Source organism: Ahaetulla prasina, chromosome 1 (genome assembly GCF_028640845.1).
Source record: "Ahaetulla prasina isolate Xishuangbanna chromosome 1, ASM2864084v1, whole genome shotgun sequence".
Taxonomy (NCBI): Eukaryota; Metazoa; Chordata; class Lepidosauria; order Squamata; family Colubridae; genus Ahaetulla; species Ahaetulla prasina.
Window position 1 is genome coordinate 365,833,937 of NC_080539.1, and position 17,761 is coordinate 365,851,697.

Here is a 17,761-nt window from a genome sequence, read left to right on the forward strand (position 1 = left end):
TGCAAAGGACTTGACCCTGTGCTGGCTGAGGAACTCTGGGAGTTGAAGTCCACAAGTCTTAAAGGGACCAAGGTTGGAGACCCCTGTGCTAGAAAGCATTGGTACATGCATGCAAAGGACCTGACCCTGTGCTGGCTGAGGAACTCTGGGAGTTGAAGTCCACAAGTCTTAAAGGGACCAGGTTGGAGACCCCTGTGCTAGAAAGCATTGGTACATGCATGCAAAGGACCTGACCCTGTGCTGGCTGAGGAACTCTGGGAGTTGAAGTCCACAAGTCTTAAAGGGACCAAGGTTGGAGACCCCTGTGCTAGAAGGCATTGGTACGTGCATGCAAAGGACTTGACCCTGTGCTGGCTGAGGAACTCTGGGAGTTGAAGTCCACAAGTCTTAAAGGGACCAAGGTTGGAGACCCCTGTGCTAGAAGGCATTGGTACGTGCATGCAAAGGACCTGACCCTGTGCTGGCTGAGGAACTCTGGGAGTTGAAGTCCACAAGTCTTAAAGGGACCAAGGTTGGAGACCCCTGTGCTAGAAAGCATTGGTACATGCATGCAAAGGACCTGACCCTGTGCTGGCTGAGGAACTCTGGGAGTTGAAGTCCACAAGTCTTAAAGGGACCAAGGTTGGAGACCCCTGTGCTAGAAAGCATTGGTACATGCATGCAAAGGACCTGACCCTGTGCTGGCTGAGGAACTCTGGGAGTTGAAGTCCACAAGTCTTAAAGGGACCAAGGTTGGAGACCCCTGTGCTAGAAGGCATTGGTACGTGCATGCAAAGGACCTGACCCTGTGCTGGCTGAGGAACTCTGGGAGTTAAGTCCACAAGTCTTAAAGGGACCAAGGTTGAGACCCCTGTGCTAGAAAGCATTGGTACATGCATGCAAAGGACCTGACCCTGTGCTGGCTGAGGAACTCTGGGAGTTGAAGTCCACAAGTCTTAAAGGGACCAAGGTTGGAGACCCCTGTGCTAGAAAGCATTGGTACATGCATGCAAAGGACCTGACCCTGTGCTGGCTGAGGAACTCTGGGAGTTAAGTCCACAAGTCTTAAAGGACCAGGTTGGAGACCCCTGTGCTAGAAGGCATTGGTGCGTGCATGCAAAGGACTTGACCCTGTGCTGGCTGAGGAACTCTGGGAGTTGAAGTCCACAAGTCTTAAAGGGACCAAGGTTGGAGACCCCTGTGCTAGAAGGCATTGGTACGTGCATGCAAAGGACCTGACCCTGTGCTGGCTGAGGAACTCTGGGAGTTGAAGTCCACAAGTCTTAAAGGGACCAAGGTTGAGACCCCTGTGCTAGAAAGCATTGGTACATGCATGCAAAGGTCCTGACCCTGTGCTGGCTGAGGAACTCTGGGAGTTGAAGTCCACAAGTCTTAAAGCGACCAAGGTTGGAGACCCCTGTGCTAGAAAGCATTGGTACATGCATGCAAAGGACCTGACCCTGTGCTGGCTGAGGAACTCTGGGAGTTGAAGTCCACAAGTCTTAAAGGGACCAAGGTTGGAGACCCCTGTGCTAGAAGGCATTGGTACGTGCATGCAAAGGACCTGACCCTGTGCTGGCTGAGGAACTCTGGGAGTTGAAGTCCACAAGTCTTAAAGGGACCAAGGTTGGAGACCCCTGTGCTAGAAAGCATTGGTACATGCATGCAAAGGACCTGACCCTGTGCTGGCTGAGGAACTCTGGGAGTTGAAGTCCACAAGTCTTAAAGGGACCAAGGTTGGAGACCCCTGTGCTAGAAAGCATTGGTACATGCATGCAAAGGACCTGACCCTGTGCTGGCTGAGGAACTCTGGGAGTTGAAGTCCACAAGTCTTAAAGGGACCAAGGTTGGAGACCCCTGTGCTAGAAGGCATTGGTACGTGCATGCAAAGGACCTGACCCTGTGCTGGCTGAGGAACTCTGGGAGTTGAAGTCCACAAGTCTTAAAGGGACCAAGGTTGGAGACCCCTGTGCTAGAAGGCATTGGTACGTGCATGCAAAGGACCTTACCCTGATTGGCTGTGCTGATCCCCATGTGCGTCAGATTGGCAGTGAGGTTCCCGGTGCTGTTGGAACTGCTCAAGGAGGGGAAAGTGGATTCTTCCGGGTCAAGCGGCGTTGGGAGAGGAGAAGGGAAGTGGATATTTGTCAGGTCTGGCAGTGAGCCCCCCGTGTTGTGAGCCGCAGGGATAAGGGCAGTAGTGTTTTCTTGGTCAGCTGATGGAAATATGCTGCGTTTATGACAAAGACCGAGAAAAAGGATAACTATGTTAACTTTGTTAAATGGAGGCCAAGGCCGTCTGATTTATTGGAATTCACAGAAGTAATAAACAGGGCAATTGTCTATGGAGATTCTCAGCCATCCAGGTCATGCTCATCCCAAAGGTGCTTTTTTTTTTCCTCCTGAGCGGCGAGTGGACTTTCTTGTTTTTCTTTGAAGACGTGTCACTTCTCATCCAAGAAGCTTCTTCGGCTCTGACTGGATGGTGAGGAATGGAAGGATTTATACTCCTTGTAGACAGCTGGTCCTTTGCATTCTTTTAGCCAACGGTTAAAAAAAATAAACCTCCAGGTGGCCTTAATGACTCGCTAAAAGAATGCAAAGGACCAGCTGTCTGCAAAGGGGTATAAATCCTTCCATTCCTCACCATCCAGTCCGAGCCGAAGAAGCTTCTTGGATGAGAAGTGACACGTCTTCAAAGAAAAATAGCAACTGCACTTAGACTTATATACCACTTCACAGTATTTTATAGACCTCTCTAAGCGGTTTGCAGGGTCAGCCTCTTGCCCCCAACAATCTGGGTCCTCATTTTACCAACCTTGGAAGGATGGAAGGCCGAGTCAACCTTGAGCCTAGTTAGATTCAAACTGCAAAATTGCAGGCAGCCGGCAGTCAGCAGAAGTAGCCTGTAGTAGTCCATTCTAACTACTGCGCCACCGCAGCTCTTATAATCAAGAAAGTCTAGTTGCCTCTTGGAAAAAAAAGCACTTTTGGGATAAACAGGGTGATAGTTCTTGCCTGGAATCTGGATCATGACAATTTAATCTACCGCATCCGCCTTTCTTGCAAAAAGTAAGGATTTTCTTCAAGACAGCCCTTACAAACAACCACCATCTTAACAGAAGTTAGCTATCTAATACAATGGAGTCTAAAAAGATAGGTATTTAACAATAATTTTCTAGAAAATAATAATCGCTTTTAAAGATTTTTCAAGGAACCTATTCAAGCTAAGCGCCGATTACAGAAATTGGAGGGTTTCTACAAACAAGATGTGCCCTGAGTACAATTTAAAACTCAGATCGTATTTATCCCATAAGAAGTCTTTAAGTTATGGAGATTTTTTTTTAGCCAAAACTCGTATCAATTAAAATGCCCTGTATTTCTATTCAGCTGAACTTCTGGGCCACAATCACTTATTTCAGGTTTGAAATAAAGCAACATTCCTATTTTGTGCACACCCCTAATGTCAAATCTTATCTCTATCACAATAAGCCACAATGTTAGACTTGAATTATAGAGAACTGTATTAAGTGTGAATTGTTTGATGCAACAACAACCCTCAACTATATATTTAATAGGGAGCATGACTTGCAGTAACATCAAAAACCCATGGTTTGTTAATTCAGGCATTGCAGAAAATGTGCTAAGCCAAATATCAAAAGAGGCATGATCTTGCTTTGCTATTCTTGATACTCCTTATTAACATAATAACAGAATTGGAAGGGACCTTGGAGGTCTTCTAGTCCAATCCCCTGCCCAGGCAGGAAACCCTACACCATTTCAGACAAATGGCTATCCAACATTTTCTTAAAAATTTCCAGTGTTGGAGCATTCACAACTTCTGCAGGCAAGTTGTTCCACTTATTGATTGTTCTAACTGTCAGGAAATTTCTCCTTAGTTCTAAGTTGCTTCTCTCCTTGATTAGTTTCCACCCATTGCTTCTTGTCCTGCCTTCAGGTGCTTTGGAGAATAGCTTGACTCCCTCTTCTTTGTGGCAGCCCCTGAGATATTGGAACACTGCTATCATGTCTCCCCTAGTCCTTCTTTTCATTAAACTAGACATACCGAGTTCCTGCAACCGTTCTTCGTATGTTTTAGTCTCCAGTCCCCTAATCATCTTTGTTGCTCTTCTCTGCACTTTTTTTAGAGTCTCAGTATCTTTTTTACATCGTGGCGACCAAAACTGAATGCAATATTCCAAGTGTGGCCTTACCAAGGCATTATAAAGTGGTATTAATACTTCACGTGAACAGCAAGTACTAAAATTATTGCAAGTCATTACATTGGACTTCTCAGTTATTCCACTCTATTAAAAACACATACACGCAAAACAACACCGCCCTGAGTCCTTAGGGAGATAGGGCGGTATAGAAATACGAATAAATAAATAAATAAACAGAGATTTGTTTTCACAAAATGATGGTGCTGGTTTCATATTTACCCAGAAACCAAATAGACCCTTCCCCTTAAACATACTTGATTCCTGGAACTTCACAAGATTTAGGCCTTGAGGATCCTGTCTGAAAGAGAACAGAGAAGAGTAGGTCAGCATGAGATACTCAGCTGCAAAAACAAACAAACAAACAAACAAACAAACAAACAAACAAAGGTCATTGTATCAAAGGTTGCTACCTGAAGCTCCTGCCCACCTGGATCAATCCAGACACCTGTACTACACCTGCACTTATTTACTGAGGAAAAAAAATGTCTCTACTGAAGAACTGGGAGATTCTCTTAGCCCACCTTCTCCAACTAACAGCCAACTCTTTCATGCTGTCAGGCGCAAGGAACCAGGACGACACTGTCACCTGATCAGAGAAGTTTCTTTATTGCTGCTTCCCTATTTAGAAGAATCTCTTGTAAATAGGGAAGACTGACTTCACTCTCTTGAGAACAACCAGATAAGCACTCCAAAGGATTTAGAGGAGTGGGGTAGTGGGGTAGGGTCTCTATCACTTCCTTCCCTGCAGGAATTCCAAGCTAATCAGTCCCTTAACTCCACCCACCCACCCCACTTCAGCTGCCAATTCTACTACCCATGCCTCCACATGAATGGAGAGAGCGGTGGATGAGAAAAATAATATTTTTGGGGAGCTGGGCTGTGAAAGAGGGGGGATTTCTATGTTGCCCCCTCTCCCTTGACAAACCAAGAATGACCGAAACCCAAATTGTTGGAATACGCTACAATCAGTAACACAAAATTCAGTTTCTGGCTGCTTGAAAATTAGAACTAAAAAGCGTTCACAGTATTTCACCCCTGGTTTATACACCAAACATACCGTTCACTTTAAAGTCTGAAATAGCCCCTTTGACTTCTAAGTTTGTGCTGCACTCTAAGAAGGAAGCTTTACTATCTCTGACAGTTCAATGGTGTCAGTAGCTCATATACTCCACAAAATTAGTGGCAGTACCTTCTTAGTATCCCATCCTTGTTTTGAAAGGTTTTTCTCTGTCTCTGATGCATCTTCCTCCATGCCCGGAACCGTCAGTAATAAGACTACAGTGTGAGAAAAAATATATCAGCCAAGTGTGCTCTGAAAATCCCTGGGAAAGAGAGGAGAAGTGAGTAGAGGGGGTCCTTCATAGGGCTGCTATCCCATCTCCTTTGTTCTCAATGAGCTCTCTAACTTTATAGTATGAATATGAATAATAAATAGTTCTTGTGCATGCTAAAAGTGGAGGGAGGCTTAGTCCCCCACATCACCTCCCCAGTTTCTGATCCCTAGATATTGAAGAGAGGGGGCAAAAGGGATTCCCCCAGCTTTCAAACAAAAGAAGCAGCAGATTTGGACACTCAGGAGGATGGGGAGGAACATGGGCCAGTCCTGGACTCTGAGGAAGGCTCTGATGAGGGGTCTGCAGCGGAGGCAGGAAGGGGGCCAGGGCCGGATGCCAGTTATCAGCCGCCTTCAAAGTCAGACATCAGTGAGGCAGACAAACAGAAGGAGCCTGTTCCCAGTGTGTGCATACGGAGAGTTGCCAGACAAAGGGAACAGCTAAAGAACAAGGGTCGACTTGCTAGTAAGGCCACAGGTGGATGATGAATAACCCCTCCCAGTGGGAATAAAAGAGGAGCTAAAGGGGAGGGGAGTTTGCAGGAGACAAATCAGTTTGCTTAATTGGTTGTGACTCCTTGCTAAGTTTTGAAGATATCAGCCTGGCAGCTCCCCAAGCCAGATAAGGTCTGTGACTGTAAATTCACCCTTGAAAGACTTTGCTAGATGTGCATAAGAAGTATTCACAGTAACTTAATAAAAAGAGTCTGCTTTGTGGTTTAGGGAAATCTAGGTCAAAACACTATCAAGCAAATGTTAAGCAGAAATCTTTTTAGAAGGACAGTGAGGACAGAACTGGGAGAAGGCTTGTGTGTGTGTGTGTCTACAGCCCCGTCCATTCTTCAAAGCTCATGTGAACCAAGTGGATAGCCATACAAAGCTACAGTGGGAAGGGAAGAAGATGAAGACTTCAATTCACCCTTATCAGGAAAGGAAAGGCAGCTGTTACTCAGGCAGAGTTACATTCAGCAGAAGACATTTTTCAAAGCTTCTTAAGGAAAGATCACACACAGCTCAGTGACAAAATTACTGGCATCTTCAATTAAAAAATAATAATCAAGAAGCCCAGGAGGGCTGCTACTTGTCAGCAAGAAACAAGTAGTAGGCCAAATCCAACTTCAATACTAACTTGGTGTGAAGTTCAGATATGATGGACACTAGATTACCTATGTCAGGGGTCTGCAAACTTGGCTCTTTTAAGACTTGTGGACTTCAACTCCCAGAGTTCCTCAGCCAGCTTTGCTGGCTGAGGAACTCTGGGAGTTGAAGTCCACAAATCTTAAAAGAGCCAAGTTTGCAGACCCTTGACCTATGTCATTATATGGACCTTGAGAATAGCTGAAAGTTCAGAGGTGTACTATTGAATGCTGATCCTCTCAGCATATATCCCGTAAAATCAGAGAAGTATGGGAAGTTGCCTTGGGCTTGGTCACGTTACTAGTAGTCCATCTAACTCAGTTTATTTATTTGATTTATTTGGAGATGCAAGAATTTGGAGGGCAGGAGAGGATCCCAACTATTATTTGCCATGATTCATTATGATACATTATCTGCGTTTTGTACGAACATAAGCATTAACATACTTTCCAGTGTTTTCAGCGAGTCCCATTTGTATCTCGTTTCTTCCTCTTTGGCATCAAATACACAAACCGCCAAAATAACTTCAGCTTCTGGATAACATTTTTCTAATGTGAAATTTCATAATCTTTGCTGCACCTCTCCAATTTCTTCCTCCCCTCCCCCTCCCCCTCCCCACCTCTACCAAAGTTTACAGGCAATTTTGCAGTTTTCTTTTTTTCACAACTCCTGGATTGTGCATGGTGTTTTTTTTAAGTCACCTCTTTTTTGCTGCATATCCTGTGACCCAGCTGAGAAAGGCTCTGTCTGAGTGGGGGTCATTGTGCTCTGGTGCAGGGCAGAATCAGAGTTGGTCCTAGTGGCAAAGGGGAAGAAACTGTTAAAATACTAGCCAAGTATATAAAGCATTTGCAATGTCTACATTTTTTTAAACAAAGGCAAACATTTAGCTCCCAAGCTGCTAAGCGTTACTCATATTCCTATCATATTCTCTGCTTTGGATAGAGTTTATAGCCACGGTTCTTCATGAACCGATATCCAAGCATAATGCAAGTAATACAAATGGCAAACTACTAGAATACCTGAAAGGGCTGTTTTCACCTTTGTGAGCCCAGCAAGCCATTCAAACTGACCGTAGGAGGTCGGTTCCAAACTCATAGCAGCTGAAGTAAAGTGGGTGATAAAAAAGAACAGGATCTTGCCATATCATGTGTATGTCTGTGTGCATATAGTGTGTGTGAGTGTATACATATATGTGTATGTATATGTGTGAATTATATCCACACACACATATACACATGTGTATACCGATATGTGTGTGTGTGTGCGTATTGAGATTGCACATCAGAATTTCATTTTTTAATGTGTGCTATTGTGTTCACCAGAAAAAGTGACAATAAAGGTTATGTTATTCCTATTCCTAGATTTAATTATGGTGGTTACTCAACTGTGGTAGTAAACCATTACTAGTCCTAACCTGGGTTCTTATTTAATGCCGTGCCTCATTTAAATTTAAATGGTAAATTGGTAAATTTAATCAAATAAGATATGGTTCAGGATTCCCAGTCTACTAGCTTTTAACATTTTTAGTATAAGGAGCATATAGTTAAACATGCGGACACATACCTAATCAGGTAAGCTAATAACTATACCATATTTTTCGGACCATAAGATGCTCCAAAGTTTAAGACGCAGGTAGGAAAACAAGAAAAAAAAATCTGCCTCTGCCTCCCAGCAATTTGCCTCCTTGCAGCAAACAGCAAACAGCATGGTCAGCTTCAGCACAGCCTGATTTAGCACAAGCATCTGATTGGCGGTTGGATCTGCCTCCTGGAATACTTCCTATCAGCTGTTCCAGGCTCGGGGATCATCACTGCCCATCACCGCTGTCACCTATCACCGTCTCTGCATGTCCCATTTTCAGGCCGTGCCAGGCCATGGGGATCGCCACCACCTATCATCGACGCCTGGAATGGGCTGAAAATGGGATATGTGGAGGCCAAAATGGGGCCTGCAGAGGCAGTAATAGGTGACAGTGGCGACGGGTGCCAGCAGTCCCCACAGCCTGGAACAGCTGATAGGTGGTTTTCCAGGAGGCCGATCCAACCGCCAATCAACTGCTCATGCTAAAACAGGCTCTGTTGAAGCTGACCATGCTGTTTGTTGCAAGGAGGTAAATTGCTGGGAGGCAGAAGCCAAAGGATGGGGGCTGGCGGGTGGATGCGGCTTCGGCAACATTTGCTATATAAGACACACAGACATTTCCACCCACTTTTGGGGGGGAAGTGAATCTTATACTCCAAAAAGTACAGTAATTGTTTTGTCAAATAATTTTTTTTATATCTGAATTACATATCTGCCCGTCTCAATGAGTGACTTTGGTTGGCTGCATAAATTGGATAGGTAAATTAATATTTCTTGGATGATATGATATATACCGTACTATATTCTTTACTGGGCAAAAATATGCTTTTAAAGATCGCTATGTAAACTGAAATATTAAGACTTTTGTATTTCAAAATGATCGTATACATACCTTCTCCAGCTTGTATCTGAAGGAGGAGACAGGTAGACAGTACCATACGGACAGCTGTCCACGTAAATCAGACAGTCAAGGAAGAAATGTTTTTTAGATGTTTCTTTCTCTCAAGAAATCTTTTTTTAAAAAAACCCCACACTTTTTGCCCTATTTGTTCTCTTCTTTTGGAAACAAATAATGACTCGTTGTTAGTGTGATGCCATTATTTTTCCAGGACTGTTGTGTTCTCTTAGTGATCCCAACCAGCCAGGATCACATAAAACAATGATATATAACAAATAGAAGTAGTCAGGTGACAACACTGCAGAATCATCTGGAGCAACGCTACCTGACTCTATTCATATGTCCATTAAAAGCATAAAAGACTGATTAAAGAACAAAGTGCCTTGAAATTCAGGCTTATTTAGCCTAGGAATTGTTTTGAAATAACAGAAATCTATACTTCGTCCTCCCCAGCTTAATTTAATCACCCTATTTTAAAGAGGAGAGGAAAAAGCGTTTTGTCGTCGCTATTGTTCAACCCTTGCTCATCTTATAAAAATCATCTACAGTTCTAAGAATCTTCCTGCTTACCCCATCCTACTCAAGCCATTTTATCAAATCAAAAGATATCTGTCTGCCATGCTTATCCACAGAGAGAGGGCGCCGATGTGGTGAGCCAAGGCGATTCCTGTCACGATATACCCTGTCTACCAACCCATGGTGTCGAGTTGTCCTACTGGTGTCCAACCCAGATGGCTGAAAGGGAGTCTAAAGAAAAGACAGAGAAAGAGCTTAAAACAGTAATGAAATGTAAAATTTGTTACTACTGGTTCTGTGGGGGGTGGCTTGGTGGGGTTGGGAGTAATGTGACTGAGTGGGCTTGGCCAACTTTTTTTTTTTTTTACTTTTAAAAGCTTTTTTTCTACAACCTCTTCGGCTGAAGAGGTTATAAAAAGTGCTTTTAAAAGCCTCTGACGATCCCAGCTGAGCCGCATGATCATCAAAGGCTTTTTTTTTTACTTTTAAAAGTATCTTTTCGGCTGAAGAAAAAATGCTTTTAAAAGTAAAAAAAAAGCGTCTGGTGATTGTAAGGCTCAGCTGGGCATGAGGGGGGCAGATATTTTTGCTACTGGTTCTCCGAACCCACCCACCGCCATCGCTACCGAACCGGGAACATTTCACCCCGGCTTAAAACACAACCTGCTGGATGTCCCACCATAGGATCAGGTTGCTGGAGGGAGATAACTCATGTGACTGTCTCACCTCTGGGGGAATTGGTATCGTAAAAAGAGTGTGAAATCTCTATTTTCTCAAAAGATTTAATATTCAGACATACATACAGGAAGTCCATGATTTACAACAGTTCATTTATTGACTGCTTGAAGTTATAATGACATTGAAAATAATTACTTATGACCGTTTTTTTTTTGTTTACATTTAAACCCCGCCCTTTTCCGAAGACTCAGGGCGGCTTACAATGTATAAGGCAATAGTCTCATTCTATTTGTATATTTTTACAAAGTCAACTTATTGCCCCCCCAACAATCTGGGTCCTCATTTTACCTACCTTATAAAGGGTGGAAGGCTGAGTCAACCTTGGGCCGGGCTCGAACCTGCAGTAATTGCAGGCTTTGTGTTCTTAATAACAGGCTTTACCAGCCTGAGCTATTCTGGCCCCTTGCAGCATTCCCATGGTCATGTGATTAAAATTCAGACGCTTGGCAACCAACTCATGTCCATGATAGTTGCAGGGTCCCAGGGTCATGTGATCACTTTTTGTGACTTTCTGACAAGCAAAGTCCATGGAAAGCCAGGTTCACTTAATGGTGTTAACAACTGTAGTGATTCACTTGACATCTGTGGCAAGAAAGGTAATAAAATTGGGGCACTCTAATCCTCTTCCAGAAGGCGCTGAAGACCTGGTTCTGCCAGCGGGCCTGGGGAACCCAGAATGGGATGGAGCCCATTCAATGGCTCGTGTGATCGGCTGTCGCTGGGGCGGGAGATGGGGGTCAGGGGTGATTTTATTATATTAATTTATTTGATTTTTTTAATGAGTTTTACTGTTTTTAAATGTGGTTTTTTATATTCTGTAAGCCGCCTTGAGTCATCATGGGCGAATAGGTGGCGATATAAATCATGGGTCTCCAACCTTGACAACTTTAAGCCTGGAGGACTTCAACTCCCAGAATCCCCCAGCCAGCAAAGCTGGCTGGGGAATTCTGGGAGTTGAAGTCCACCAGGCTTAAAGTTGCCAAGGTTGGAGACCCATGATATAAATCTAATTATTATTATTATTAATAATAACAATAATAATAAAGCTCACTTAACAACTATCTCATTTAGCAACAGAAATGTTGGGCTGACTGTGGTTGTAAGGCGAGGACTGTCTGTAATTTATAGGGATACCTGTAACTTTTGGTACAGGACACAGACACTGGTTTCTAATGTCCTTGTCCTTCTTCTGAGAAAGAGCTGGTATAAAATTCACCTGGAAGGGCATGTCCATCGCACTGCTGCCAATCTGATTGACGTTTGGCAAGGATCCTCCATAGTACTGGCCACGGCTCTGCCCCAACTGCAAATACTGGGTTTTCTGTAGCTGTAACTAGAAAACACAAGACGGAGAGATTGAGCAAAGGAAAAGGAGTGTTCCCGTGCTAATTAGGAAGAGATAACTGAAAGCTTCCTGTGAAATGTTCAGTAGATGGAGACGGGTCTGAATTTAGTGCTGAGCATAATGAATGTGCAAGATTGAGCAAGGTTCAGGTTCAGCTCCAGGCTGTCAGAGATACAGCTATCAAGACTGGCAAATTAGGGTACTAACAAACAGACTTGGAATAAGGCAGCTTATTGTTGTTTATTGCTAATTGCCATTTTTACCCTGATTTGTTTCTTGTAAGCTGCTCAGACTGACACTGTTCAAGTTGAGCAGTCGTGTAAATTCTTTAAAATAAGCAAACAAGCAAACCGAAGAGATGCTTGGAGTTGGAAAGTGGAGAAATGGGTGAAAAAGCTCAGTCTTATCATTAGTTCAAAACTAAAGCACACACACACACACACACACACACACACACACACAGCCTTGAACTGTTGTCTGCAGTAATTCAAAAGTATACTGCAGCACATATGCTTTGCATTAGGGATGTGCAAGAAATGCATTTTCTTTTAAACCCAGAATAAACCAATGTGCTTTGGAAGTCCTGCTGACTGGCTTTGGAGGGATCGCAAAATTATCGGGGGGGGGGGCTGGGGCAGGTGAAGGCAGTGGGTGAGTGTCAAAAGCAGGGATGGGCAATTATGGAAACTGTGGACTTCAACTTCCCATATTCCTGACTGAGCATGGTTGGTTCAGGAATTCTGAGAGTTGAAGTCCACAGATTGTAAAGTTACTGTAGTTGCTCACCCCACTCAATAGGCATCTTGTCAAGAAAGTATTGTCATCTTATAGATCCTAGGAGAGTCATATTCACACCTCTAGAACCTCATGGGAGAATAACACATCTTTTTTAGGTTCCCTTTTAATTTTAATCCTAGAAAACATGCCCATAGTGCACCATATCTCAGAAGCCCTGAGGGGGGAAAAAACTCTCCCCACACACCCTTAACAGCACCCAGCTGGTCATAAGTAAAAAACTGCCTCTGGATGCTGGCTCCTTGCAGTAGACAGTTATAGTTGCTAAGCTTCTCTGGTTTTACATACAAAAACTCTTATCTCACTCTTACTATGCAACTCTTCCCGATGAAACAATGTTTTTTTTTAAAAAAAAGATAGAATAGAATAGAATTTTATTGGCCAAGTGTGATTGGACACACAAGGAATTTGTCTTGTTTAGGATTGTGTGTTTAGGATTGTGATGTTTAGGATTATGATATTGAAAATCATCTTTCAAAAAAAATTTCTCAAAATTCAGTGTGAATTTAAAGATCACAAAGATCTACTGCAATGCCTCTCAAAAGCCAAAAGAAATATGTTTTTAATGAGCCTTTAGAACAGTAAGAGTAGGAGGAAGATGGAAAAACAATGTTCCTTTGATTTCAAATAATTCCACTACTTTCTTTTCTTCCTTTTATCTCTCTCTCTCTCTTTCTCTCTTACGATGCCTGAATTATTTCTTAAGCCATTAACAATCTATCATACTAAAATGGATTTCAGGCTAATTGCTATCTCCATTATCTGGAAACATTACCGATTTTCACTCATCATTTTCATTGTAATAGCATACAGATAATCCTCTACTTACGAACTGCTCCTTTAGAGACCATTAGAAGTTTTAGCGTCACTGAAAAGCAGTGGCTTATGTTCTACTTTTCACACTTACAACCACTGCAGCATCCCCATGATCAAAGGATCAAAGTTCAGACACTTGGCAACTGATTCATATTTATGACATTTGCCGTGTCCGAGGGTCATGTGATCAACCTTCTGACAAGCAAAGTCAACAGGGAAGACAGATTCACTTAACAACCATGTTTACAACTACAGTGATTCACTTGTGTCAAGAAAGATCATAAAATGGGGGGAAATTCACTTAAATGTCTCATTTAGCAACATAAATTTTGGACTCGACTGTGGTTGTAAGTCGAGGACTACCTGTAATTTGTCAGCACCCAGATAACGATCAAGAATTTGTATAAGCCATAAAGAACCACCTTTCTCAAACCTTTTAACAACTATTTTGTTGTCGCAATTCTTGGTTATACAACTGACATTGCTTTCTTTCAAACACACAGAGAACCAAGTACCTGAAAAATTCCACTGATAAACAGACAGAACCTAGCCTGTGCTCTTATTTTAATCACATTACACTGCATGTGGTCAATAAAATAAAATAAAAACATTTCAATTGATGTGCCTCAACTTTTCATCTCCTAATTTAGTGTTAAGGGATGCAGCAAAATCACTGGCATTTTAAAGCAGTCATTTTAATTATCACTTTTAACCTACATGAAAATACATAAAACCACCCTTTAAAAAAAGGAGAACACTTGCTTGAAAAACAGTATTTTTCTTCCCATGAACCATCAGACCATCCATGGGGCGCAAGTGGTGGCTCGGAGGAGAATATAATCCACCCCTTATTCTGCATCTTTCTGGGCAGAAAACAAAATCTTGCAGTTCTAACTAGAGGGGAAAAAAACCCTAACAGAACCTCCATCTCTTTGGTCTTATACAAACATTTTGGGAATGCAGAATCAAGAGAAGGTCTTTTAACAATCCATTTAACTCCCCGAGAGAGAGTGGCGCTCATTATGCTACTGTTATGGCTGCCTAATTAAAGCTTCAATTGGTTTTAGTTGAGATATTTCCTCCTATTGATGTAGGAAAAGAGAATTTCAAGGCCAGAGGCTGGCTTGGAGCTATCCATGGTTCTGGTTTTAGCTTTTGGCTTGCTCTCGATGGAAATCTGTAACTTGACCCAACCTTGACTGCAGAGATTTGGGTGTTTTATTAGGTCTCTCCATATTATTAAAGTCCAACCTTGCCTGATGTTACTTCTATGAGCCTCGGATAACTGCAGTCTTATTTAAAAAAAACCTTTTAAAATTCACTCAAGAATGGGATTAGATGAATCTTTACTCTGATCCAGCAAAGTAAATGGAGACAAAAGGAACCTTGCTTGGTTGTTTATTTATTAGCAATCTCTATAATCCACCCAAATCCCAAAAGACTCTGGGTACAACAGCAAATAAACAAAAACAAAATAAAGAGTGATAACAAACATCACCAGGTATACACCCAATGTAGATTTTATCTATCAGACCCCCTAAGAACTGAAAGAGTTATTTATTTACTCAATTTATAAGCCACCTCAATCACCATAGCAACTTTTAGATAACGGGAAATCGTAAATAAATTTAAAACAACAAAGTGTTACAATAGTCACAATAAACGTATTAAGAGCCTGCGTCAATGAAACAACACAATGATCACACAGCTTACCAGCAAAGCTTTAACAGCCTTCCTGCACCAGAATAAGTCCAGAATATCATCACCTGCGGATCAGGGGTCGAGATACACAACTGAGTATTGTCTGCACACCAGTGGTGAAATCCAAATTTTTTTACTACCGGTTTTGTGGGCATGGCTTGGTGGGTGTGACTTGGTGGGCATGGCCAGGGAAGGATACTGCAAAATCTCCATTCCTACCCCACTGTTGGGGGAAGGATATTGCAAAATCTCCATTCCCACCCCACTCTGGGGCCAGCCAGAGGTGGTGTTTTCCGGTTCTCCGAACTGCTCAAAATTTCCGCTACTGGTTCTCCAGAACCTGTCAGAACCTGCTGGATTTCACCCCTGCTGCACACTGATGCTCCCTGGCCCCATACAGCTTTTGATTAGGAGCAGGGAAATGTACTGAGTCCCAAAAGCCCAACCATGCAAACAGAGTACCTCTGGTCCTGGTGACCAACCCAGACTGGACCCGGCAACATTATCCTGGGACATGTATATTCACCTTCATTTGTGAGTAAAATAACTACACGTTACCAATAAAAAAGAACATTTGTAGCTCAGGGCCTGAAGTGAGGAGTCCTTGGTACTCTCTGAGCTTGGTTGTTTTTAAATCCTTGTTTATTTATTTATTTATTTATTTATTATCGAATTTGTATACCGCCCTTCTCCCGAAGGATTCAGGGCGGTTAACAGCCAGTTTAAAAACACAGTATAATACAAATTAAAAACAAGATAAAATTAATATAATTTATGGCCAAAATACTAAAAACTAACAATAACAATAAAACTAAAACCCCATTAAAACTACATTTTTAGGCTTGCCCTGCTCGATGGAATAAAAGAGTCTTCAGCTCGCGGCGGAAGGTCCGGAGGTCGGGGACCTTGTGTGACACAACCGAGCTTAGAGAGCACTGAGCACCCCTAACTACATGTTGCTGTTCTTATTCCCACAATGCAGGTCCTACTACGGGCTTGTATATATGTTTTTTGTCTTTTTTCCATAGGCTCTAGAAATCTCCCCAAGTGCCCTCTGGAAACCAAGCACATTTATCAGGCACCTTGTGCCAACAGATCTGCTTTGCAGTCTTGCTGAAAGGATATGGATTTAATCTGTTTAATGTAACACAGTAGAAGTCATTTATACTTCTGGAGGGAGTTTTATAAAGTGGCAGAAACTATTATCCTGACTACACCCCATGCATTAGAAAGGAAAGAGACCCTTAATGGGTCCTAGATCAGCTGACTGGACAGGCAGAGTCAGTTTTACCTGATGCATCCTGGTGCGGTGCCATGCAGATTTTTAAAGTAACATTAAACACTCTAATTGTAAAGTAGTGCCTTACTCCTCAATGGATGGAGTCCTCCCCCGCACTCTTAATAGGCTTAAGGTTTCCCAAAGATGTGTGAAAATTTGATCCATGTACTTGGTTGCTGTCATTCTTGATAAAAATCAGCAGCTACTATGCTGTGTTTGCTTTTTTCTAAATAAATAAATCCAATGCTTAAGATTGTATTTATTTATTTATTTATTTATTTAAATTTTTATACCGCCCTTCTCCCGAAGGACTCAGGGCGGTGTACAGCCAAAGTTAAAACAATTTAAATATACAAAATTAAAATATCAATTTAAAATACATATTCAATAATGGCCAAATTAAAACCATCAATTGACCCAACCCATTGTAGAGAAATGGGTGACTTTTGTGACTTAAAAGTCTATGAAGATTCTCAGTTGTCCAGGCCATGGTTGTCCCAAAGGTGCTTTTTTTCAAAAGGCAACTGGACTTTCTTTGTTTTTCCTTGAAGATGTTTTGTTTCTCATCCAAGAAGCTTCTTCTGAAGAACTGAAGCCAGACATCTTCAAGAAAAAACAAAGAAATTCCAGCTGCCTTTTGAAAAAAAATCACTGTTGTGACCTTTCTGAGTTATGCATCTTATTTCATTTACAAATGGCTAAGATCAGTTCAAACATGATCTTTGATTTAGGTTACCATTCCAGCAACTAAGAAAGAATCTCATGGATAACAAAGGAACTACAAAGAGAGGAAAGAGAAGCTCACACATAAATTTTTCAGATTATAGTAACGTTTAAGAGCCTCAACGGTATTCCTCCTGAGATCTGTACAGCCCCAACTATGCTGGGCTTTAGAAAGACTATTAAATCCTGACTTTTCAAGAAGCCCTCGAATTAAGATGTGTGATGAATGCTGTCCCTCCTTATCATTTGGAGTTTTATTTTAATAGTTTCTGGTATTGTTTCTTCACAGATTAAGTGTAAATTGATGTTGTTGTTATGCATATAATCAACATTCTTTACGGAGTAAGGAGTGTAATCTGTTCAGAGTTTGGAATTCTTGAGTAAGACATAAGAAGTGCTTCAAGAAGTTTTCCAAAAGATGGAAGACAGCAAGCAGAGAGGCTGAAGAGAGAGAAGAATGGGACATAATAACCCAAATCTCTCAAGAACAGTTCTTTATCCTCTGGAGATTCAGAAACTATTCCAGGGCCTCAATGTTGATCAGGTTTCTAGAGTCCTGGATGAAAAGCAGCTATCAAAAACCTCTGGGGCCGAGGAAGCCATTCAACAAGATTCCTGCTTTAGTTCTAAAAAGAAAATAATGGAATCATAGTGATGACTGGAATCTCCCTAATGAAAGAAGGAAAATGAAGCA

At 42.1% G+C, this 17,761-nt stretch overlaps 1 protein-coding gene across 5 annotated transcripts in view; it reads right to left on the reverse strand.

The window, feature by feature from the left end:
• CRTC1 (CREB regulated transcription coactivator 1) overlaps positions 1-17,761 on the reverse strand; it is a 125,757-nt gene that overhangs the window by 42,036 nt on the left and 65,960 nt on the right. For all 5 annotated transcript variants that reach the window (XR_009152754.1, XM_058163466.1, XM_058163465.1 and 2 more), the window contains exons 2-8: positions 11,625-11,741; positions 9,764-9,901; positions 9,149-9,210; positions 7,374-7,468; positions 5,392-5,477; positions 4,457-4,500; positions 1,989-2,209 (exon numbers count right to left, since the gene is read on the reverse strand). Coding sequence is in view for 4 of the 5 variants with exons in the window: in XM_058163466.1 (XP_058019449.1) it covers positions 1,989-2,209; positions 4,457-4,500; positions 5,392-5,477; positions 7,374-7,468; positions 9,149-9,210; positions 9,764-9,901; positions 11,625-11,741 (763 nt within the window). In the remaining variant the exon portion in view is untranslated. The remainder of the gene's footprint in view (positions 1-1,988; positions 2,210-4,456; positions 4,501-5,391; positions 5,478-7,373; positions 7,469-9,148; positions 9,211-9,763; positions 9,902-11,624; positions 11,742-17,761) is intronic.